The sequence below is a fragment of the Erpetoichthys calabaricus genome, chromosome 11 (genome assembly GCF_900747795.2).
Source record: "Erpetoichthys calabaricus chromosome 11, fErpCal1.3, whole genome shotgun sequence".
NCBI lineage: Eukaryota > Metazoa > Chordata > Cladistia > Polypteriformes > Polypteridae > Erpetoichthys > Erpetoichthys calabaricus.
This window is the reverse complement of record NC_041404.2, coordinates 136,713,395-136,738,000: the sequence shown is the minus strand read 5'-3', so window position 1 is coordinate 136,738,000 and position 24,606 is coordinate 136,713,395. Positions and strand designations below refer to the sequence as shown.

The 24,606-nt window shown below is 46.8% G+C and overlaps 2 protein-coding genes across 3 annotated transcripts in view; one reads left to right on the top strand and one right to left on the bottom strand.

Moving 5' to 3' along the window:
* Positions 1-1,180: 1,180 nt before the first annotated feature.
* Positions 1,181-15,117, bottom strand: LOC127529536 (LITAF domain-containing protein-like). The gene is made up of 5 exons (XM_051933337.1): positions 15,098-15,117; positions 10,366-10,482; positions 8,875-8,952; positions 6,905-7,049; positions 1,181-1,622 (listed from the first exon to the last, which is right to left on the bottom strand). The coding sequence occupies exons 2-5, from the start codon at positions 10,463-10,465 to the stop codon at positions 1,514-1,516; spliced, it is 432 nt and encodes a 143-aa protein (XP_051789297.1). The 5' UTR covers positions 10,466-10,482; positions 15,098-15,117; the 3' UTR covers positions 1,181-1,513.
* Positions 15,118-19,331: 4,214 nt separating this feature from the next.
* tekt4 (tektin 4) overlaps positions 19,332-24,606 on the top strand; it is a 55,491-nt gene continuing 50,216 nt past the window's right edge. Inside the window, exon 1 of one of the 2 annotated variants that reach the window (XM_051933570.1) lies at positions 19,332-19,957. In XM_051933570.1, coding sequence (XP_051789530.1) covers positions 19,424-19,957 — 534 coding nt within the window. In that variant the 5' untranslated portion in view covers positions 19,332-19,423. The remainder of the gene's footprint in view (positions 19,958-24,606) is intronic. The other variant, XM_028791764.2, reaches the window with a different exon arrangement.

Sequence of the window (24,606 nt, the reverse complement as noted above, 5' to 3'; positions counted from 1 at the left end):
AGTATTTTATAAATCTGCTTTATCTCACATGTCCAGCTAACACAAGGCCAGATTTAGCACACAGGAGCTCATCATTTAGAGCTGCTAAGCAAGCATTAGAAGACGAGAAGGGGACAACTACAAAATGGCCATTGGACTATTTCTGTGTGTGTCAGAGTCAGCGTGCCTCTTTTTTCCTTGTTTGGAATGGCATGATTCACCTAAGCGGGGGCCTGCACATGGAGAAAGAGTATAAAGCCTTGGCACATTGCCCGGCACACCTTTGAAGCCAATGGACAGATGGCAGATAACGTATCCTGAAAATCCTTCCAACACAGTGATGAAAATGGCAAATTCTGCACAAGGTCTTGTCATTGTGTCTTGTCCTCGTTTGTTATGCCATGTAAGCCATCATTAAAGAAAGCCAAGTTATTTCTCCTATATGATTTCTTACTGCCGTATCACTAAGGGAGGGGTATCGCCTTTTTAGATTGTATCTGTATAGTTTTGGGTTATGTAACACGCTGTAATTACAAAAGAACTTATCCCAACCAGCTGGATTCAGCTTACTTGTACGACTTGTTGGTTAAAAAGATTCCTTGCTTTCTTTTGACTTCGATTTTCGGTTTTGGTGAACATTGGAGAGGGCGGCACGGTGGCGCAGTGGGTAGCGCTGCTGCCTCACAGTTAGGAGACCTGGGTTCGCTTCCCGGGTCCTCCCTGCGTGGAGTTTGCATGTTCTCCCCGTGTCTGCGTGGGTTTCCTCCCACAGTCCAAAGACATGCAGGTTAGGTGCATTGGCAATTCTAAATTGGCCCTAGTGTGTGTTTGTGTGTGTCCTGCAATGTGTTGGCTGGGATTGGCTCCGGCAGACCCCCGTGACCCTGTATTCAGATTCAGCAGGTTGGATAATGGATGGATGGATGAACATTGGAGAGACTTCAGGTGACAGGAGCAAGGCCTGCCTCATCTTACCATCCCACTTTAACTCTGTGTGTGTGATCAATGACATAACGAGACCAATGTGTTGCTGAACCAAAAACCTGTAGGAGAATAATCTCGGATAACCATGATGTGCATGGCGTAGTCCTTTATTCAGTCTCATGCACCACAAACTGCTGTTGGGTAGAAATACTACACAAAAAGACACCAAACAGTGGCACCCATAACAAACAAAACTGGCATCACAGAAAGAGAGGAACAGTTTTCAACTTTATTAACAATACTTTAAAAGTGAAAACGAGTGTCATGTGCTGTGTGACCAAAAAGCCCAAACAGAAGCCACTGTGGCCATACAAAACACAAAAGACACACAGCTCTTCACAAGCGGATCTTCACAACATTGGCTGTACAGACATCTTATAGCGTCTGAAGCTCAGACAGCAGAGTGCGGCCCACCGGCGTTGGCACTTCAAGCTGGCTTTGCCATCAGCCATGTCCCGTGGCTCCTCATCAGCAAATCAATGAAAACACTAAGGTGGGCACTCATATCGGGCAGAGGGAGTGGTTGCTGAGGGGTGACCGCCGACTCCTCTCACATGCGCTTGTAGATGAAGAGCAGCTGTTGGCAGTGGGGGCATGTGTGCCGCACATCCTTGCACCGGTTCAAACAGAAAGGAATGCAGCAGCAGCCCAGAATACCCCTGGAATCAAAGAAGAAAAATAATCAAAATAATCCACATTACTAACCGAGAATGCTAAACCGGATGGATGCAGGGACATCCGGCAATGGGCCGTGGACGCAAAAGACGTACTGCGCAGGTGCCCCACAAATCCCCCCCACCCCTGCAAGCAACGGGAACCGGATGGAATGCAACGTAAAATAAGAAATGAGGCGTCGCGCACAGAAAAAAGGAGTCAGACCACAGAAAAAAGGAGCACGAAACCCATTGCACACGAAACGGGACACACACAAAGAGGAGGATTCAACAAGCCCCTAGCACACAAAAAAAAAGAAGCCGCGAGCACCACACAAAGCCCATTGGACACGAAACGGGACAGACTACGGACATAGCACACGAAACATACACAAAAACGACGATTCAGACCCACGACCACAGTAACATAAATAACAAATGACACACAAAGCCCCATTTCTAAATGAACCGTCCGTATTAAACATACGTCATCTCAACACGTTCACACTATGCAGCATAGGCAGATCTCATTACAATGAGGCACTATTAACCGTTCAACCGCAGAAAGGCTCCATATTAACAGCGAGTGCGATCCTCCTTATTACTTATCCATATTTCTCACGCTCAAGAACAAACAAGTCATGAATTCACGATCACGGGTACAAAACGATACCGCTCGGATAACGGGACCAAACACAATTCACACTATGCAGCATAGGTGGATCTCATTACAATAAGGCACTATTAACCGTTCAACCGCAGAAAAGGCTCCATATTAACAGTGAGTGCGATCCTCCTTATTACTTATCCATATTTCTAGAAGAAAAAATGTCTCGGCTCCAAAAACGCAAAGCTCAACTAACACAGTTACAGAAACGAACCCAAATGGACAGACACACTGAATGTAGACGCATGCAGGGCGTCTCACGGTGCTGCATCGAAACAGGCACGGCTTCAAAACGAAACACCTCCCGTCTCAAACATACAGAAACGGCAGCGAGGGGACAAAATAAATAAACGCAGACGTCTACACCGCGCATCTGAAATGCCGGAAAACAAGCAGGCAAGGCTCCAAAAAGAGAAAGCTCAACTGACCGACATACAAAAACGGCAAGGCTCAATACAAACAATGCACGCCGTAAACTACAACGGGCTTCTCACACAGCACAGGCAAATCGATTACAGCTCCAAAACAACACGTCCCAAATACTGGACATACAACGACGCGCCTCTCAAACGGCACAAGCAAAAGATACACGTCACGGACATCAACAACAGACACCTGCTAAACGCTTGCGCCAGTTACTGACAACGTGTTAAATAATGAGTCCACTATTCAGGAAAATTCATTGAGATTAATGAATGTCATTTGCAATCATTATCATTCACTTAACTTCCCTGAAGAAACAACTGCAATACAAGTAATACATTTACACGTTGTTCTCAAATGGGTCAAATTTGACTGCCTCCTTTACATTCATATCCTGAATATCTACAGAACCTTCTAACTAACGATGTACCTGAAAGTAAAAACTTTATGAACTGCATTAGATCCTACAAATCGCTATCCACTATGAACATGAACAGTAGCACTGCACGTGACATCCGTCTTGCAAAACTGTTAATTATTGATGAATGTACAATGTCATCCAGTCACTTACTCAACACCATTCATAAACTTCTACAAACGTTGATGAATAATAATATTCCCTTTGGAGGAAAAGTTCTTTTATTAGGAGGAGATTTTAGACAGTGCTTAGCTATTGTTCCACATGCCATGTGCTCAGCTATTGTTCAGTGCACCTTAAAATACGCAGACAATTGGCATTACTTTCGAAAGATACAGTTAGTACAAAACATGCGATGTCCAGATCCAGATCATAACAATTGGTTATTACAACTGGGAGATGGTACACTCACCAATACAGATAGACTTCACCCAGATATTAGTACAATTCCTGAAGCCTTTATCTGCGACGACTTAGTTACAGAGAAGCAATCTCATTAGACCAAATGCCCCTTTTAACACAACACACTATATTATGTCCAAAAAATATTAATGTGGAAAACATAAATACCCAAGTCATTGCATTACTTCCTGGAGAGACACAACTCTTTCTAAGCTCTGACAAAGTTGACTCTGATCACGACAATGACCATCTTCATTGACCTTACAAGTTCTGACCTGGAATTACCTTTTACACTTAAACGGCGTGTACAAAGAAATTTTCCAATAAACCTTTACACTGTGCCACACACTTTATTGTTTGCTTTCTATTTGCATCATCTACACCTTCACACTATTCTATATCTCATTCATACATCACGCTCTTTGTCATTCCCAACACCAGGGGTTGGCGAGCGAAGCGAGCAGGGGGCGGAGCCCCCTAGTAATGAAAATAAAAAAGAATAAAGATGCCTACTGGTAGGGCAGAGCCACTAGGTGGTGCTCTACTGCCAAAGGACATCCTGATGCAATGAGAGCAAACAGTGTGGCATATAGAGAGGCCGGGGCACCAGGAAGATGAGAGCCCACCACTGAGCCCCTCAACTCTCCAGCCTAAATCTGTGATGCTTTAACATGAAAGGCGCTATAAAAAATTGTAGGCACCAAATAAATGAAGTTCTTATTACAGGGGCAGCAAGACAATGAGTGCGCTTTGTGTTTTCTCTGTGGCTTTAAAACTGCTTTTTTCATACACACACACACACTCCCCTCTAAAGACCTATGTGTACCCACACACACACACACACACACACACACACACACAGATGCCCATAAACATGAACACTTAATAGAAGGTAAAAGTTAACAGCCAGAAGGAATCCAGTTTAGGGGGCAGACAATGTTAGGAACAAAGGCCCAAGGTCAATGGAGAATCTACTGGCTGTGCAGAGTATGGTGAGGGTCACACCTGTGGTGTCAGTAGGTGGCGCTCACAACATTTGTGTTCCTACATGCTCTCCAGTATTCTGTGAAGTGCAATTTCATACCTGGCAGACATCATCGTGCATCACTCTGGGTTGTCTGGTGGGCCGTTGCTAAACAGGATGGTCCTTATGTTGAACTGTCTGCATCGATGTTAGCAATGATGGGAGACGCATTGCAGTGGCAGCTGGAAACACAGATCTGAACAACTCTGACACATTGGATACACATCTGTCTGTCTCTCTCTCTCTCTCTCTCCCCTTATCTCTCCCTCCCTCCTTCAGGCTCCACCCTTTCTGTCAGCATCTGTCTTTTTCTCTCTCTCTTTCTATCTCTCTCTCTCTCTCTCTCTCTCACTATCTCTCTTTCTCCCCAGGCTCCACCCCTTCTATTAGCAGCTCTCTCTCTCTCCCTCTCTCTATCTCCCTATCTCTCCTTCCCTCCTTCAGGCTCCACCCTTTCTTTCAGCATCTCTGTCTTTCTCTCTCTCTCTCTCTCACTCTCCTTTAGGCTCCACCCCTTCTGTCAGCATCTCTCTCTCTCTCTCTCTCTCTGTCCTTTAGGCTCCACCCTTTCTGTCAGCATCTGTCTTGCATTGATGGGAGACGCATTGCAGTGGCAGCTAGAAACACAGATCTGGACAACTCTGACATATTGGATACACATCTGTCTCTCTCTCTCTCTCTCTCTCTCTCTCCTTATCTCTCCCTCCCTCCTTCAGGCTCCACCCTCTCTGTCAGCATCTGTCTTTCTCTCTCTCTCTCTCTCTCTCTCTCTCTCTCTCTCTCTCTCACTCTGTCTCTTTCTCCACAGGCTCCACCCCTTCTATTAGCAGCTCTCTCTCTCTCCCTCTCTCTATCTCACTATCTCTCCTTCCCTCCTTCAAGCTCCACCCCTTCTGTCAGCATCTCTCTCTCTCTGTCCTTTAGGCTCCACCCCTTCTGTCAGCATCTCTCTCTCTGTCCTTTAGGCTCCACCCCTTCTGTCAGCATCTCTCTCTCTGTCCTTTAGGCTCCACCCCTTCTGTCAGCATCTCTCTATCTCTCCCTCTCAGGTCAGGTTAGTATGGACGGAGATACTTTTGTAACTAACGTTGTAGTGGGGCCACATAAGTGTTGTTGTTTAGTGTCTTTGCACCCTGTCGCGTCTCGTCACATCACCCTGTTTAAACTAGTGTTTGTTTAAATGTCATCCTCGTAATAAGAAACGGGAAAGGCTGTTGCGGGGAGGCAGTGACCCCGTGGAAACGTCAGAACCGGAGGTTTTTCCATTTACATCCGGGGCATTATTATTTAAACGGGAAGGAGGGAGAGAAGAGGAGAGAGGAGAGAGGAGATTCACCAAACCACAACTGATCATCATTTTTCTGCCTTCATTCACATTGCGACATTTTTCCAGTTTTCTTCTCACTTGTCCGGATTTACTGCAATGCATTCATCGCCAGAAACCCCTTTGGTCCGGACATTATTTTCCACCATCGCTGAGGAATCACGGTGAGATTGTTCTAGCATTCATTCGGGAGAATCAAACACAAACATTTTCAACAGCTATCAGTAATTTGGACAGTTATTTACCCGGACTCATTTTCACGCTCATTGTCAATTCAGTAATCATTCGTTGTCATTATTTGTATTGTGAGTTTGTTATTCGTGTGCAGGGACCAGGGAGGATTTATTATTGTGTATATAGTGCCTGTCACTTTGCTAGTATGGTGGAGGGATATGTGTATATATATATATATATGTATATATATTACACCGGAGATTTGTATTATTCTATTTGTCATTTTGTTTCATCTAATATATTACTGCACTTGATTTACATTCTGATATTGTTTGCTTGTGTTTAACTGTTGATTGGGGGAAAATATTATTTGTCAGAGGTACGGCTTGGTAGATTTAGGTTTTCCTCAATAATTTATCTAGGCCACAGGACCTGGTAGTGTGGCTGCCAGCCGGGTAAGAGGTCGGTAAGAGATCGTGAAAATATAGAAACGCGAAAAGCTCAACTGATTCTCAGCCGGGGATCACATCTTTCTCTTAATGACCGACTGACTCAGGTGTTCATCTTCCTCTTCATCTTCTCTTATGGCAGCTTTTCACACTTACTCTCCCATCTTTATTCCCTCCGTCCCCTCTGCTATTTGTCACCGGCTCTTCTGTCTTAAGTTGCACACCTGATGAAGGCCATGGAGCTGAAATGTTGTGTCTCTTCTCTTCTTTCCTTATCTGCGTGGTAGTAGTCTTTCCTTTTTTCCTGTATATCTCTACTGTACACACACACACACACACACACTCCCATACATACTCGCTCACTTTACACGCGTACCCTCAGATCACAAGTATCCCAAAATACTCACCCACAAAAAGCGATTAGGCTGCATGAGATCCAGGTGAGGGCACCTGAGACAGGTGTGGTGTCGGTGAGGACCTGCTGGTTGCACTTGGGACAGATGGCTTGTCCAGGAACATCCAGAAGGGTAGCGTTGATCACATTGTAGGTCACTGCATCCCAGAAAAAGACAGAAGGAGCACTGTGAGCAGAAAGACCCATCAATGGTGCCCCTTAGACCAAGAGTGGTGGGTGCTTGTGGTGGTCTCAGATAAGGAGGCCAAGGATGAGCCTCTGAGAGCTCTGTGTTTGTCTGCTGGCTGGACCACCATGAAGAGGGTGACACCTGTCTGGCTGGGCACTGACATGAAGGTTTGACTGGAGTGTGGCTGTCCTAAAACGTGGGCAGGCAGAATGGCCGGGTGGGCTTAAATCAAAAGGCTACCTGCCGTTCAGTAACTCTTTTGCTCCTGTTATGTTTCATCCAGGGTCTTATCCCAATTCTTTGTCATTTCTGTTGTTTTATTTGTTTCACGGCATGTTGTAATTTTTGTATTTAATATTGTTTAGTATTTATGTATTATGTGTGGCATTGCCTCCAGTTTCTGTGGGTGGAACCCGCCAAGAGGCACGCCCAGTGTGATGTCATTTTTGAAGGACCGCCCACCTTCTATTTATTCCGGCTGAGGGCAGAGGGTCATTCAGTGCTGTTATTCGTATCTCCTGTTTTAGATTCATTTTGCTCCGTCTTTTTGGACTTTAAGGTTTACGGTCATCCTCTCCCCTTAATGACGTTTGTGTGCTTTTTGTACTTCAGAAGCCTGAGGCCCACTTTGGTGAGTGCAGGCCAGAAAGGCTGCCATTTCAGTTTGGGGGGTTAGGTAAGGAGTACGGGGGTCTGACTTGAGATATCGGTGGGGGGGGGGGCATGGTTCCCCCTTTTTGACATCACAACAGTCAGTCTCCTTTTGTAATCCTTTCAGGTGAAACCAAACCAATAAACAGAAGACCAGAAAATGAAGGCTGGAAAACAAAACAAGAGTCTTTACCTTGGGGGGGGAGTGAGAGATTGAAAGTACAAAACCAAAAATGTAAAGCGAACTCGCAGTCATCAAGGACTCGCTAGAGAATCGGAACCAGAAAGAGCAACACGAAGCAAAGGTTGTGTCTTTCTTTGTCCAAACACAGATAACGAGATGACTGTCATGCCTTTACAGTATATAACATGTTGTGCCGATGACATCACACATCACATTGCATAAAGACACTCCCACAGCAACCAGCTAGCATCATGACGACCGTCAATTAACGGTGCAATACACATTAAACAGCAAAATATCAGCGCACACCCACCAATGAAATACAAAAAAAAATGTAACAATGCTACAAAAAAAGACAAATTCACAAGAGCCTACACTCCAAATTGAAACAGTGAAATACATTTAAAGCACATTGGAACAGCATTCATGACGTCAAGGCAGAGGCTCTCTCTCCTATATAATAAAACACTAAGGCCTGCGTGTGTGCCCAGCCCCTCAGAGCAATCTGATTGGTCAGTTTGGCTTTGGCAATCAAAACAGGAAGTGCAAGTGTGTGACACGAGGAGGAGTGAAGGTGTAGGAGGCACGCTGAGAGTCGCCATCAAAGACGGGGAGTTTGAGAAGCTAAAGAGAAGGACAAGAGAGGGTCAGGATACCAAGGAAAGGCGTTGGGAGGGTCACTGAGGGTACACACAGGGCAAGAGATAGCAGATATTTGTAAGTGTATTCTGGTAGCCATCTTGGACAGGTGAACAATAGAGGCTCATCTGTTATCAGCTGTGTCTGTTCAGGCAGCAACAGAATGGGTGGGATAGGATGTGGAGTGCCTGTTTATGCCAGTGGGCCAGGAGAATGTCAGGTGCGTAACTTGAACCCGGGAATGACAGGAAAAAGCCAATATCTGGGAAGCTGCCATCATCTCCTCTTCTAGTGGATACAATGTATCCCACCATCTTACCTGCTGGCTGTACCATCACCGGTGGTGCTGTCACGATTGGTGCACCCTGGTAAGGTGGCAGAACAGAGACCTGGTGTTCTGGAAACAGAGAAAACATAAGATTGGTTCACCTCACCATTCAGAGGGTCATGGTGCTGATTCAATCACTGAGACCATCCACAGGGTCATGGTGCTGATTCGAAAACCAGCAGATCTCTCTCTCTCTCCTTCAGGCTCCACCCCTTCTGTCAGCAGCTCTCTCTTTCTCTATTTCTCTCTCTTTCTCTTTCTCTCTCTTTCTCTTTCTCTCTCTCCCCCTCCACCAGGCTCCACCCCTTCTGTCAGCTGCTCTCTCTTTCTCTTTCTCTCTCTCTTTCTTTCTCTCTCTCTCTTTCTCTCTCTCTTTCTCTCTTTCTTTCTCTTTTTCTCTCTTTTTCTCTCTCTCTCTTCTCTCTCTCTCTTTTTCTCTCTCTCTTTCTCTCTTTCTTTCTCTCTTTCTCTCTCTTATTCTCTCTCTCTTTCTTTCTCTCTCTTTCTTTTCTCTCTCTTTCTCTCTCTCTCTCTTTTTCTCTCTCTTTCTTTCTCTCTCTCTCTCTTTTCTCTCTCTTCTCTCTTTTCTTCTCTTCTTTCTCTCTTCTCTCTTCTCTCTCTTCTTTCTCTCTCTCTCTCTCTCTCTCTCTCTCTCTCTCTCTCTCTCTCTCTCTCCCTCCACCAGGCTCCACCCCTTCTGTCAGCAGATCTCTCTCTCTCAGTCACTGAGACCACCTACAGGGTCATGCTGCTGACTTAATCACTGAGACCACCTACTACTACGACACAAAAGCTTACATGAACTTCCAGCCTACACTTGTGGCAAATGTCAGTAGGTGGGATGTATGGGGGCCAAGCCAGTGTTCAGGGGGGTGACATAATGTTGTCAGTGTCACCTTTGACCCGCCATCATGTCCTTCAAATGATTTTGGTGACATTTTCCCTTAGACGTCCATTATAAGAAGCTCTTAATTAGCTCTTTTTGAGGGCTAATTATTTTTTTTTCCGTTTTGGCCCAAGGCTGAATGTTTTTTCCAAAAAACCCAAAAAGTCGACCTATTAACGTAACAGCGGGTATTGTCAATGTTTACAGCTGATTACCGCCCTCTACTTGTGGATGTCGACTAAGGTAGACATCCGCCTCAACCTTATGTGTCGGCACAAGATGATGTTGGCCCTGAAAGAGTTAACAGTCTTTACATTATAAAAAACATCATCAGCATTTGTGACGCGATTTCAAACAATGACAAATGACGGTGACACATTTTTAAGAGTCTTCTTGCTTATAATGGTTACGATTTATTGTTAGTTAATAAAATATTTATAGATGCTTTATAATGGATACCCAAACTAAAAGTTTGACCAGGATTTACTCCAAAACAAAATGGATAACAAGACCACCAGCTAAGAGCTCAGGAGCTGCTTGATGTGATGGGCACAAGCAGCAGCAGGTGGCATTGAGGTGGTGAGTTGCAGGCTTACCTGTGGGCGGAGTCGGGTACAACCCTCCTTGTGCTGAGTAGGAGCTGACTGACTGAGGGGGGTATTGGGGGTTTGCCGGTGTGCTTGGTGCCCCCTCCATCTTCTCTGAGGATTGTCCTGAAAATGAAAAACGTCATCAGCTTATCAGGCATGTCTCAGTGCAAGTAGATTTGTCATGTAGGCATGTGGCCTGTAACTCCCACAAGAGGACTGCAAGAAGAAAGATACAACTGTGCCAGTCAGTGCTCCAGGTGACATGGAATGCCAAGGCAGTTAAAGAACTGAAGGGGTTTTCTTAAACATCACACAGAAAATGACAGCACATCAGATAAGAACAGTGATGAGCAGGACAAGGTGACCACCAGACCAAGGAAATGGGTGTAGCTTGGGATCACCGAACAGAGACAGGCACTTGTTACAGTCGGGTTGGAAGGCAACCTGCTCCCACAGTAAGCAGGCATTGAACTCGTGGGTACTGCAGGTTCTAAAGCACAGCTCAGTAAGAAGAGAAACAAGAACAACAAGAAGAAAGTGGAGATTTAGTGACTGGAGACATCTGTCCCCCGTCACTCACTGATGTCATTGCGTCTTTTAAGCTTTGCAGGGCTCATTTTAATATTAGTTACTTTCAAATGCTGGCACAGACATCACCAGTTAGTGGAGGCTGCACCCACTCCTGGCCTCTCCTTTCGTGTGATGTTTGTCCAAGACCCTTCCTGTAAGCGCCTGCGGCTCCATCACTGGCCCATTGTTTTATCTGCTATCTGGCGCAGCTCCTCCTATCTTTGTCTGAGGCTCCGCCTCCAACACTTCATTTCTATTGGCTTCTTGTCCCGCACCCTCCTTAATGCAGCTCTAGCCTGTGATTACTCAGTTGCCTCTGTCATCTCCATCTAAGGCTCCGCCTCCATCTTTTCCTCTTCTCTGCTCTTTGACCTTAGCTCTCCCCATTTCTGTCTTTTTGCTCCGCCTCCAACTCATTATGTTCTTTGCTATTTAGCCCCGGCCCTCCTCTCCTTGTCTGCTGCTATTTCCCATGGTCCAACCTTTCCTTAGGTGAGGCTCCACCTCTAACACATCATTTTTTGTTATTACTACTTGTGCCTGACCCCTCCTCTCCTCTCCTATTCTGTAGCTATTTGCCACAGCCCCTCCTTTCTTTGTCTGAGGCTCCGCTTCCAACACTTCATTTTTATTGGCTTTTGTCCCGGCCCCTCCTTGATGCAGCTCTAGCCCACAATTTCTCAGTTGCCTCTCCCATCTCTATCTAAGGCTCTGCCTCCAGGTTTTCATCTTCTCTGCTCTTTGACCTTAGCCCTCCCTATCTCTGTCTTTTTGCTCCGCCTCCAGCTCATTATGTTCTTTGCTATTTAGTCCTGGCCCCTCCTCTCCTTGTCTGCTGCTATTTGCCACGGCCCAACCTAACTTCACCTGAGGCTCTGCCTCTAGCACATCATTTTATCTGCTTCATGTTCTGCCCCCCCCCCCCCCCCCACCACCACTACTTGATGCAGCTAAACTATTTTTCAGTAGCCCCACCTATCTCTCTCTGAGACCCTGATTCTTGTCTATTCTTTTCTCTGCGATTTTCCCTGGCCCACTCTATCTTTGTCTGTTTATTTGCAGCTTACCCTGGCCCCTCCTCTCCTTGTGTATTGCTATGTAATGCTAGCCTGCTATTTGCCCCAAACCCCTCCCTATCTTTTTCTTTTGCTCCGCCTCTAGCACAGCATTTTTTTTTGGCTGCTTCTGCCTGACCCCTCCTCTCCTTGTCTGCTGGTATTCATCACAGCCCCTCCTATTTTTGCCTGAGGCTCCTCCTCCAGTGCATCATTTTTTTTTTGATAATTCCTGCCCCCCCCCCCTTTTTTTCATGTTCCCATTCAAATCTAATCTGCCAATGTTCTCAGTCTATTTAAATATCCATCCATCCATTATCCAACCCGCTATATCCTAACTACAGGGTCACGGGGGGTCTGCTGGAGCCAATCCCAGCCAACACAGGGCGCAAGGCAGGAAACAAACCCCGGGCAGAGCGCCAGCCTACCGCACTATTTAAATATTTAATCATATTTTGAACATGTATCACTAGTGTGAGTAGCATGCTTTCCCTGCTAGTTATGCAAATCAGGCAGAGGTGGGAGGAGCATGGAAAGGACGTGGGATGAATAAATGGATGGAGTGACGGACATCTTGGTGTAAGCTGCATGAGACTGAAGTGGACTAAGCACAAATAGTAGAATTTGTCTGGACTACAATGCCAGAACCGAGTGAGGAGAACGTAAGAAGGAGCGGTGTGATTCGGCGCTTTGACTCAGTGCTGGATGAGCCGGCCCAGTTGAGAGGTGATTGGAGGAAACAGGCATCCTTCAGGGCTTTAACAGCGAGGGGCATCCAGGCAGAGTTGGCATGGCAGGAGCCCTCAGATGTGACAGGTTGCAAACACAATAAACAACAACACTTATGTATCCCTGCTACAAAGTTATTTACAAAAGTATCTCTGCCCACACTAACCTGACCAAGGCACATTGGCTTAGCCAGTTGCCTACACTGGGAATACGTGCATCAGCAGAAGAATCAAACTACCTGGGAGAGAGAGAGAGAAAGAGAGAGATGCTGACAGAAGGGGTGGAGCCTGAAGGAGAGAGAGAGAGAGATAGAGAAAGAGATGCTGACAGAAGGAGTGGAGCCTGAAGAAGAGGAAGGGAGGGGGAGAGAAAGAGAGAGAGAGGGAGAGAGAGGGAGCAGCTAATAGAAGGGGTGGAGCCTAAAGGAAAGAGAGCAAGAGAGCGAGAGAGTGAGAGAGAGAGAGAGAGATGCTGACAGAAGGGGTGGAGCCTGAAGAAGAGGAAGGGAGGGGGGGGAGAGAGAGAGAGACGGAGAGAGAGAGCAGCTAATAGAAGGGGTGGAGCCTAAAGGAAAGAGAGCGAGAGAGAGAGAGAGAGAGAGAGATGCTGACAGAAGGGGTGGAGCCTGAAGAAGAGGAAGGGAGGGGGAGAGAGAGGGAGGGAGACAGATGTGCATCCAATATGTCAGAGTTGTCCAGATCTGTGTTTCTAGCTGCCACTGCCCTGCGTTTTCCATCATTGCTAACATCGATGCAGGCAGTTTAACATAAGGACCTTCCTGTTTAGCAATGGCCCAATCTAGAGCGATGCATGATGATGTCTGCCAGGTATGAAATTGCGCTTCACAGAGTACTGGAGAGCAGAAAAGCACGTGGGAACACAAATGCTGTGAGCGCCACCTACTGACGACACAGGTGTGACCCTCACCATACTCTGCACAGCAAGTAGATTCTCCATTGACCTTGGGCCTTTGCTCATGATATTGTCTGCCCCCCTATCTTTACTACTATTCTAGTATTCCACACTAGATTCCGCGGCACGGTGGCGCAGTGGGTAGCGTTGCTGCCTTGCTTCCCAGATCCTCCCTGCACGGAGTTTGCATGTTCTCCCTGTACCTGTGTGGGTTTCCGCCGGGTGCTCCGGTTTCCTACCGCAGTCCAAAGACATGCTAAGTTGTGCTTGGTGTGTGTGTGTGTGTCCTGCAATGGGCTGGCGTCCTGCCCAGGATTTGTTCCTGCCTTGCACCCTGTGTTGACTGGGACTGGCTCCAGCAGACCCCGTGACCCTGTAGTTAGGATACAACGGGATGGAGAATGGCTGACTGACTGACAAATTGGATTCCTTCTGGCCCTTAATTTTTACTTTAAATTAAGAGTTTGTGTTTGTGGGCATGTGTGTGTGTGTGGGGGGGTACACATAGGTCTTTAGAGGTTAGGAGCATGCGCAGATACAGCACGCTGCACCCACCACAGGACAAACCACCTCAGGATCCCAGAGTAGGACCCATTTAAAATGGCCGATCACGGGTGGTCCACCAGAGGGACAGACGACGATGGGCAGCGATCTCTTCGCCGTTCTCTGCGCTACATGGTGCTTATGAATGTTAATGATGGGCGCAGAAGAGGTCAACCAAAAGTGACAGAAATGAACATGCTGATGTAAATAAAGAAAGGGGAGAAGAACTTCAAACTGCCTGAAATACCTGAGCTGCGGGACTCGGGGTAGCTCGTCAGTGTGTCGATGTGCTTTTCGGAGTGGAGCAAACAAAACACGAGCGTCTCTCACGTTTTCCTTTGAACTGAATTGCTAACGCAGTGCCGGTCGAAGGCCACTTACAGCCCAAGGCGGGGAGCGGGGGACGGCGCCCCTCGGTGTCCACAGCGGGTAGTCAGTAAAATGTTGTGCTCCGTTTTCCTCGGAGGTTGGCGCTGGGAATATAACGTCACACGTCCGTTGACCGGGATACCAGTAAAACATTCAGAAAACGCGTTACACGGCACTTTGGTGTCCACCAGTAGAAGTGGGACATTGGCTCGGGTGTCCGGCTGATTTCATGAGACACAAATGACAGAAGTGGAACTAAACAGTAGAATACTACACTGTCGGTTTACATAAACGGCCTCCCCGGACTTTACGGAGCACGAGCCCTCACCCTTCATTAAAAGAGCCCGCCCCCTATAATGGATGGTCCGGCTCGGGCTGTAATCGCCAATCCGTGGCGCCCGCCCTGAATTAAATGAAGCGGCGCAGTCATCTTGACTCCACCTGTCATGGCCTTCCCATCACACAGCAACTAATGTAACGGACCTTACCGAAGAAAGGCAAAACGGTAACTTAGTCCAATAAGAGATGGAGATCGCAGCCCGCCTTTATCTTCAGTTTACCTGTTTGATGTGCAGCCAAGGAAGCGACTGAGAACAATGAGCGTCAGGAACGGGACGATACCGTTAACTGTGAGGGGCGTGTCCAAGGGCTGGAGAGGAGGCCAATCATTGACAATGAAGACAGTACACTCGAATAAAGAAGAACCTTGTTTTGGTGTTTGTAGCGCTCTTCTATAAAGTGAAATTGTTAGGATAAAAGTTTTCAAGCTTTGCTCAAATGAACTGCCTAAACTGATGTTCCCAAATAAATAAAAAAGATCATTTTGACTCAACTACGAGGTAGCAGATCTCGCGAGAACTCTGAAGAAGTTATCAGCCAAGGTGGCACCTCTCTTTGTGTTTTTTATGCCCTTTTGACTGTGCAAATCCAGCGCACCTGTTGTGCCATTAGAGAAGCCTAGGTGGCGCCTTTCTGGCTCTTGTTAACACAGCACACCATAATCCTGTGCAGGGTCGTTTGGGGCAGGAGCCTATCCCAGTAAGCATAGGGTGAAAGGCAAGAACACCCCCTGGACAATGACTGTTAACACCCACACACACACCCACACACACACACGAATCAATTTAGCATCGCCAAATTAACCTAAACTGAACATGTTACATCAGTAAATATGATGTTTAAGTGGTTGCTCTGCTCGTTCTTCTCCACCTTAATAAAAGGTCTGTGTGTCTGTCCCTGTGCTCATCCAGTTACAGTGTCTCTGTCATTCAAAAAGATGGCACATCGCAAACATTTTAGTAAAGAAATGCATTGCATTTGTCATTCCAGCAGAAGGTGCATCACAAACATTAACACTGGTTTTATGAATTCCATACCAAATGGCATATAACAGTAACATGTGCACTGCATTTGTCATTCCAACAGATGGTGAATCACAAACATTAACACTGCTTTTGCTAATCCCATACTGAATTACATATATCAGAGACCTATGCATTGCATTTGTCATTCCAACTGATGCTGCATCACAAATGCTTGCAGTAATGTATGTTCATGTAACAAATGTTTGTGATGCACCATCTGTTGGAATGACAAATGCAGTGCATTTTATTACTACATGTATTACAAAATATATTCTAATAGATGACATGCTGCAAACATTAATGCCGAAGTCTACATTGATTATTTAGATTTCAGCCCATCTTAGATGGGTAGCACAGCTAGTTTATACATTTTAGGCAAACTGTGCCCCTCTTATACCAGCAGAAAATTCTAGGTGACACTCATCTGGTTCTTATATTTTACACATTAGGTAAATCCAGCACACCTGCTGTTCTAAATTCTATGCACCTGTTATGCCATTAGAGAAGCCCAGCCCACCGCAGAACCTGCATGTGTTTAGGAGGAAAAGCTTTCAGACATAGAGAGAACATGCAGACTCCACACAGGGAGGACCAGGGCTGTGAACCCCAGCCTTCTTATTGTGAGGCAATAATTGTGAAGCAATTTCTAAAATAGATAGGGAGATTGATGTGAAAGGCACTATATAATATAGATAGATAGATAGATGTAAAAGGCACTATATAAGATAGATAGATAGATAGATAGATAGATAGATAGATAGATAGATAGATAGATAGATATAAAAGGCACTATATAGGGGCGGCACAGTGGCGCAGTGGGTAGCGCTGCTGCCTTGCAGTTGGGAGATCTGGGGACCTGGGTTCGATTCCCGGGTCCTCCCTGCGTGGAGTTTGCATGTTCTCCCCGTGTCTGTGTGGGTTTCCTCCGGGTGCTCCGGTTTCCTCCCACATTCCAAAGACATGCAGGTTAGGTGGATTGGCGATTCTAAATTGCCCCTAGTGTGTGCTTGGTGTGTGGGTGTGTTGGTGTGTGTCCTGCGGTGGGTTGGCACCCTGCCCAGGATTGTTTCCTGCCTTGTGCCCTGTGTTGGCTGGGATTGGCTCCAGCAGACCCCCGTGACCCTGTGTTCGGATTCAGTGGGTTGGAAAATGGATGGATGGATGGATGGCACTATATAAGATAGATAGATGTGAAAGGCACTATAATAGATAGATAGATAGATAGATAGATAGATAGATAGATAGATAGATAGATACGAAAGGCACATTTCCAAGTTTCTTCAGGGGTTCTCAACCTTTTTGAGCAGGTCTTTGCATTGAAACCTCGGCTTTCATGTTCCTTATTTTACAAAGGCGTTTACTGTCAACCGTTTATTGTCTTGTGCAGGTCATGCTGAGGGGGCTTCTCCTGTCTATAGTGTCCATGTTGTGTGTGTTATTGTGATATTCTGTCACCGCTAACCCGTCCTGTTTCATTCCACTCTATTTAACTGGACACTTCTCTGTCATCCTGGTTGAGTGGCACTAAAGTGCAGTGACAAGGCAGAGCCGCACATTTACAGCCATACTAGCCTAGTGCCCACTTGGGAATCGGGGACCTCTGGGAGCACCGAGTGCTGGAAGCTGTTTGTTTGTGTGACCAGCAGGAGGCGACATGTCCCCATTGCTGTCTTCTAGTTTCTTACCTAAGCTGGCTGGAGAGAATAAAAAAGGTACTAAAATATGGATACATGGGAACGAAAGGCCCCTTATACGGTAATAGATGGAGGGATGGATGTGGAAGGCACACCATAATAGATAGTCCTATAGATACATGAATATGAAAGGCACTATATAATAAACATACATTGATATGAAAAAGGAATATGTAATAGATTTATTGATTAATCCGTGTCTGCGTGGGTTTCCTCCGGGTACTCCGGTTTCCTCCCACAGTCCAAAGACATGCAGGTTAGGTGGATTGGCGATTCTAGATTGTCCCTAGTGTGTGCTTGGTGTGTGTGTGTGTGTTTGTGTGTGTGCGTGTGCGTGTGCCCTGTGGTGGGCTGGCGCCTTGCCCAGGGTTTGCTCCCTGCCTTGCGCCCTGTGTTGGGTGGGATTGGCTCCACCAGACCCCCGTGACCCTGTAGTTAGGATATAGTGGGTTGGATAATGGATGGATGGATGAATTGATTAATAGATAAATGGAAATGAAAGGTGCTATATAATAGATAGATAGATAGATAGATAGATAGATAGATAGATAGATAGATAGATAGATAGATAGATAGATAGATACCATATAATAGTTACATCAATATGAAAAGCATGATTTAATAGACAGATAGATAAGGCACTGTATGATAGTCCTATAGTGGCATCAATATGAAAGGCACTATATAATAGATTAATAATGAAAGGCACTATATAAAACGTTTCTTTGTCCTCAATGGAAACATATGTCTTTTAATAGAAGTGCCATTAATAACAACAAACCCCTCTCAACTATACACCAGAATGACTAAAGGGACAGGGGCTGTGTCTTTTCTGTGGATCCAACTGTAATCAGCAATTATAGACAAATATTTTTGCTGTTTTGTGAAATGCGGATTTCTTCTTATTATTTTGCATTGATTTTGCACTGATATAGCGCCTTTCAGTTAAACCCATTGGTAAAAGCACATTAACTTGGAGGCTGAAGCATCAATCAGTCGGTTAGTTAACGTTTGCTCTGATGTCCCAAAGTGATGTTCTGTATGATTTGTTTTTAGCTGAGGAAGAACGTGTAAAAAGCCAAAGGAAAGGTCTGTCACGAAGCCCCTAATGGAGACTTCCCGTTCTTTGTTTGGAACCCGTCAGGTGCCTTTTGCTAAATCTGAATGACTACGTTGAAAGTTAAGTTGTCCGCGAGTCTCCTGTGTGAAGGTCGCGAGGGCTATCAGTCTGCACATAATCAGCTTAATGCCAAGGGACAGTAGGCACGACATCTCAGTTGGCATTGGCCGTCTGTGTCCGTGTCTCCTCGATCGACTGTCTTCATTAAAATGTCCTCTTTCAATATTTGAATCCCGGTGTTGTCTCGAGGTTTATTTCGACATAGTATTATAAAGTCACCCAATGGGCGCCAATGTGTATCCAGGATTTAAACTGTAATAAACCCTGTGCTGTGTAGCGCCCCCCACTCCCTTTGGAGATCTTCACATTACAGCCAGCAGGGGGCCCCTGCCCTTCTCGGGTCACGTCATGATCACATTTATCCCGTGCCAGTTTTTCACGCATCCTTATACTTCACGTCAACTTCATGTTGTCCACCCAACTAATGCGCTGTCGCCGTCTTGTCAGACGCACCACGTGCTCAGCTCACGGCCCAATCGCAGACTCCTCCGCGAAGTCTCCGCATCTGCAACACGAAACCAAGCAACGCGTCCTTAGTAACCGGTCGCTTAGCAATCCGACGCACCAAGGAGACCGCGAGGAGAAGAGCCCGCGCCACAGTACTAAGAAGCAGCACAGCTACAAGAAGGCGTGAAAACGAATCGAGCGATGTCGGCTCCGGTGCTGGCCTCTCGACCCATACTGGACACTCGGGCCGTGTCCCAGGGGCTGCTCCGCCCGGCCGAGCCCGAAGTGGCCCTCAACACGGGGCTCTACTCATCAGCCGGCCAGGCGACCGCGGGCTACCGAAGCGCCAAGTACACCACGAACGAATGGCACCAGGGGAACTACTCCAGCTACTTCGCCGCTTTGACCGACCTCGAGAATGCCGAGGTCCTCCGCCGCGAGTCCAAGAAACTGACCAGCGAGACCCGGGCGAGCACGCAGACCGCGCAGGCCAACGCCACTCGCATGCTGGGCGAACGACTGCAGGAGCTGCACGCCTGGAAATCGGAACTGCAGCGGCTTATCGAAGCGCTCACGGCCGAGACCGACCTGCTGCTGGCCCAGAAGAGGAGGCTGGAGAGCGCGTTGAACGCCACCGAGACCCCCCAGCTGATAGCCACGGACAACCTGCAGTGCCGGGAGAGGCGCGTGGGCTCCGATCTGGTCAAGGACGACGTGGAAGTGGAGCTCCTCAAGGTAGGGGTCTTGCCGAGTTCAGTCACAATGATGGGCTGATTCACTGCAACCCAGCCCTCTGTTGCTTGGTGTTCATTATTTGGGGGGGGGGGGGCACTTTAGAGAAAGAGATGGACACAAGAGAAGGGGCTAACCCTGGACAGGATGCCCATTGGGCACCACCACACACAAGTACGCCTGGCACCTTCTGCCTGCCAACATGTCCTTAGTCTGTGGGCCGTAACCTACACGGACACAGGGAGAACATGCATACCCTCCAGAAATTGAACTGGCGTCCACATGGTATGACTGGCCAGTAATTTGGGGTGCCATCATGCTGGACCAGAAGTGTATCAAGAGCAGTAATTTCGCAACATGAAGTGAAAATGCAATTCAAAGCAACCCTAAGTTATATAGTGCCTTACATGACAAGCACAGTATTATACACTTACAGTATGACACACAAGTGGCTACAACACTGGACTGCTGTTTACTACCTGAGACTGACCAGCTGCATGGGCCAAAGCGAGTCACTTCACATTGTAATAAACCTTTAAGGCACCTTGACTAGGAGTCATCTCACACCACTCACTCGTCATCATGGGAGTCATCTTACCAGAGTGGGCTCACATTAGAGGAATCTGGTGGTAAAGAGCCTCGGGATGGCCAAGGGGAAGGCGCTATATGAAAGCAGTGGACACCATACAGTCACCTAGTCTTTGTGAGTCGGTCAGTCAGTGATGTACGGTGACAGTTGAGCCTCAAGATAAGGTTCACTTTGAAAAGGCGCTATATACACCCTAATGGACACCATTCACTCATCATGGGATCCCAGGCAACCTACCAAATTTGTATGTCAGCTAATGAAATATGATAACAATTGTTTTACACTTGTAAAGAACCGGGAGATGATGTCATCATATAAAGGTGCTATATAAACCTGCCCCCCCCCCCCAATTCCTCACCATGTCATCTACCAAATGTGTAACTATGTCAGGTGATGAAATACAGTGACATTTGTACCACCCACCCCTGTAAATAGCCTGGAGGTGATGTGCACTACAGAAAGGCGCTATATGACACCAAGGGACACCATTCACTCGCCTTGAGATTTGGTGCAAACTCCACCAGCTCTGTTACTGGAGCACAATCACAGTTGCACACTGGGTTCACTTTGGAAAGGCGCTATATAAAATCATGTGCAAATTTACACATATGTCAGCTAATGAAATATGAAGACAATTGTATTACACCTATAGGGAGCACTGAGGTGGTGCTCACTACAGAAAGGCGCTATATAAAATAATGTTTGTTTGTTGCTTATTGTCCCAGAATGCCCTGAGCAGCCCCATGGTGCTCACTGACAAGGTTAGGTGGGCACTGTTAAATCTTGGGACCACCTGACTGCACCCATCAAGGTCAAACACCCACATGTTCCCTTGGGCTTTCCATTTGTCTCTACATAAAGCCGTGCCTACTGGTGGATCACCGCCATCGTGGGCTAAGTTGGACCTTTCATGAACACTTCCAAGACTCAGTGGCCTCTACTCTGACTTTGGGGCATAAACTGTAGGCAGCAGTCCTTCTGCCACCTAGTGAAGGTGCCCATATCATGTCCTGCCCTTCCAGTGTGCCATGTAGCCCAGATGCCCATTCTTCTCCTGGCACTAGGCATCATGCCACACCAACTTGTGGGGGACAATGAATGCCAAGCAAGCATGACTTGGGCTGACCTGGCTGGACCTGTGCAGGATGGTGGTACCCACTACACAGGTTGGTAGGACTGAAGGAGGGCATAACATGTGAGACTGCATGTGCCATGCCCTGAACTTTCTGTCTTTCCTTATGGCTTCAGGGACTCGGCTTCATTTCTGTCACATGATACCCCAAGGCCATTTAATAAATAAAGCAAAAAAAAAGAAAAAATTAAGGGCACAAACCAATCATGATGCCACATGTGACCACGCCAATGTCCAGATGCTCAAAGCTTAAGTATCCTGGATGTAAAGTGAGACCAGGGTCACAAAGACTGTGCCAGGGCAGGAGTCCTCCTGAGTAGATAAGAGTAATGCCAGGGAATTGGCACCTTGATGCCCACTGAATGTGTACCAGGGTCCTAAGGAGTTTTGTAAGGTAGCAATATTGAAAGGATGCTTTTTGTCGGCCAATCACAAGCTGCTTGGCATTTAACTGAATGATGGGCATCAAAAAAAAAATGAAAGCAGATGGCACTCTGATGCCATCTCCTGGGGCATAAAGCTACTCTTGAAATCTGAAGCATGTTAGCCCTGGCAGCTTTTGAAAGTGAGTGCAGGGACGGTGATGAACCTCCAAACCCTAAATGGTGGGTGCTAAACCCATTGCTGTCCTCTTGTACAGACTTCACTTTGAAAGGCACTGTATAACTTAAAGCAGGGCCTGCAGAGTCTGTGTGCGCTTAATATGAAACGGGCCCTCAGTTAGTCTTCTTCTCTGAGATGCTGTGCTGTGCCAAGTCTAGCCAATCTGCCGGTGTGCCCAAGCAGTTTTTTCAATCAGGTCAGCTCCATATCTTGCGGAGAATTCTACTGAGAAAGACGCTATATGGAAAATGCTGGGTACACAACACGCTGTACGCCAAGTGTGACATTCTGCCAGCAGGTGGCAGCAAAGTCTCACAGAACACGTCTGTTTCTCTCTCTCTCTCTCTCGCTCTCTCTCTCTCTCTCGTTCTCTCTCTCTCTCTCTCTCTCTTTGTCCTTTGTGACTCCACAATGCCTCCATCAGCAGGACCACCAGTGAGATCAAACATCTCGGCCACAGGCAGGACGTCACTGGTGGTCCGGCATCGTCCTTTCATGTTGACAATGAGACCCCACAGTGTTATAAATGTAAGTCCTTTAAGTGAGAGGGTGTATGAGAGAGTGTGGCTGTGGGCAGGATGACTGCTAGACCGTGTAGGGTGGGATCCTGCCCTGCATCCACTGCTGCCTGGATAATCTCCACCACCACTCCCCCCACGCCCGACCCTGAAGTAGATAAGCAGATACAGAAAATGGATAAATGAATGTGTAGGCATCCACACGCCTGTGCACACGCAGGTCCTCACACTGCCTTATCCTGGTGGGTAAAGCCGCTCGCTCATAAAATGCTGATTGGTCTTTTTCTTGGTGAATCCCACCTGTTCATTAGCCCACCTGTGAACCTTTGCTCTATATAGTGCCTTGCATGGCGAACTCTCTGACTACACTATCTGACTGATCCGCATGCAGTCCCGTCGCCGTATGTCTGGTTGATGCCCGTCATTCATGAGGGATTTGGCTACTTAGCTCCAGACCGGTCTTCTATATAGTGCCTTTTGACTGAACCCTGGTCTGAAGAATCTCCTGATTTAAAATCTGTACAAATTTATATGCCTGCTGCATTCTTGACTTTCACAGCACAGTCTGTTTATCTTCTCAGACTCAGATTTATATAGCGCCTTTCAAACTGATCCCAATCTGATGCAATGTAACTTTTTGGAGAGCCCACATCATCCGATTCAAGATCTAACACGGCTGGAGACATTCCTGAGAGGAACAGAGTGCAGGGTCTCACATACCAAGACCCCAGCCCACTCACGCCGGGGGTCCATTTATAACCTAGACCGCAGCCCTCCAGCCTTAAGGTTTATCAGTCAGACAATGGGGGGGGGGGGGGGTGTAATGGGGCTGAAGTGTCTGAATTGTCAGCCTGGGGTCCACGTTTCCAAGTTTCTTCAGGGGTTCTCAACCTTTTTGAGCAGGTCTTTGCATTGAAACCTCAGCTTTCATGTTCCTTATTTTACAAAGACGTTTACTGTCAACCGTTTATTGTCTTGTGCAGGTCATGCTGAGGGGGCTTCTCCTGTCTATAGTGTCCATGTTGTGTGTGTTATTGTGATATTCTGTCACCGCTAACCCGTCCTGTTTCATTCCACTCTGTTTAACTGGACACTTCTCTGTCATCCTGGTCGAGTGGCACTAAAGTGCAGTGACAAGGCAGAGCCACACATTTACAGCCATACTAGCCTAGTGCCCACTTGGGAATCGGGGACCTCTGGGAGCACCGAGTGCTGGAAGCTGTTTGTTTGTGTGACCAGCAGGAGGCAACATGTCCCCATTGCTGTCTTCTAGTTTCTTACCTAAGCTGGCTGGAAAGAATAAAAAAGGTACTAAAATATGGATACATGGGAACGAAAGGCCCCTTATACGGTAATAGATGGAGGGATGGATGTGGAAGGCACACCATAATAGATAGTCCTATAGATACATGAATATGAAAGGCACTATATAATAAACATACATTGATATGAAAAAGGAATATATAATAGATGAATTGATTAATCCGTGTCTGCGTGGGTTTCCTCCGGGTACTCCGGTTTCCTCCCACAGTCCAAAGATAAGTAGGTTAGGTGGATTGGCGATTCTAGATTGTCCCTAGTGTGTGCTTGGTGTGTGTGTGTGCGTGTGCCCTGTGGTGGGCTGGCGCCTTGCTCAGGGTTTGCTCCCTGCCTTGCACCCTGTGTTGGGTGGGATTGGCTCCACCAGACCCCTGTGACCCTGTAGTTAGGATATAGTGGGTTGGATAATGGATGGATGGATGAATTGATTAATAGATAGATGGAAATGAAAGGTGCTATATAATAGATAGATGGATAGATAGAGTGAAAG

Coding starts and splice junctions, on each gene's coding strand:
- LOC127529536 (XM_051933337.1), bottom strand. CDS start 10,465: ATGGAGGGGGCACCAAGCACACCGGCAAACCCCCAATACCCCCCTCAG. Junction 8,953..10,365: donor GTACCCGACTCCGCCCACAG/GTAAGCCTGCAA, acceptor CTCTGTTTCCAG/AACACCAGGTCTCTGTTCTG. Junction 7,050..8,874: donor GGTGATGGTACAGCCAGCAG/GTAAGATGGTGG, acceptor TCTGGGATGCAG/TGACCTACAATGTGATCAAC.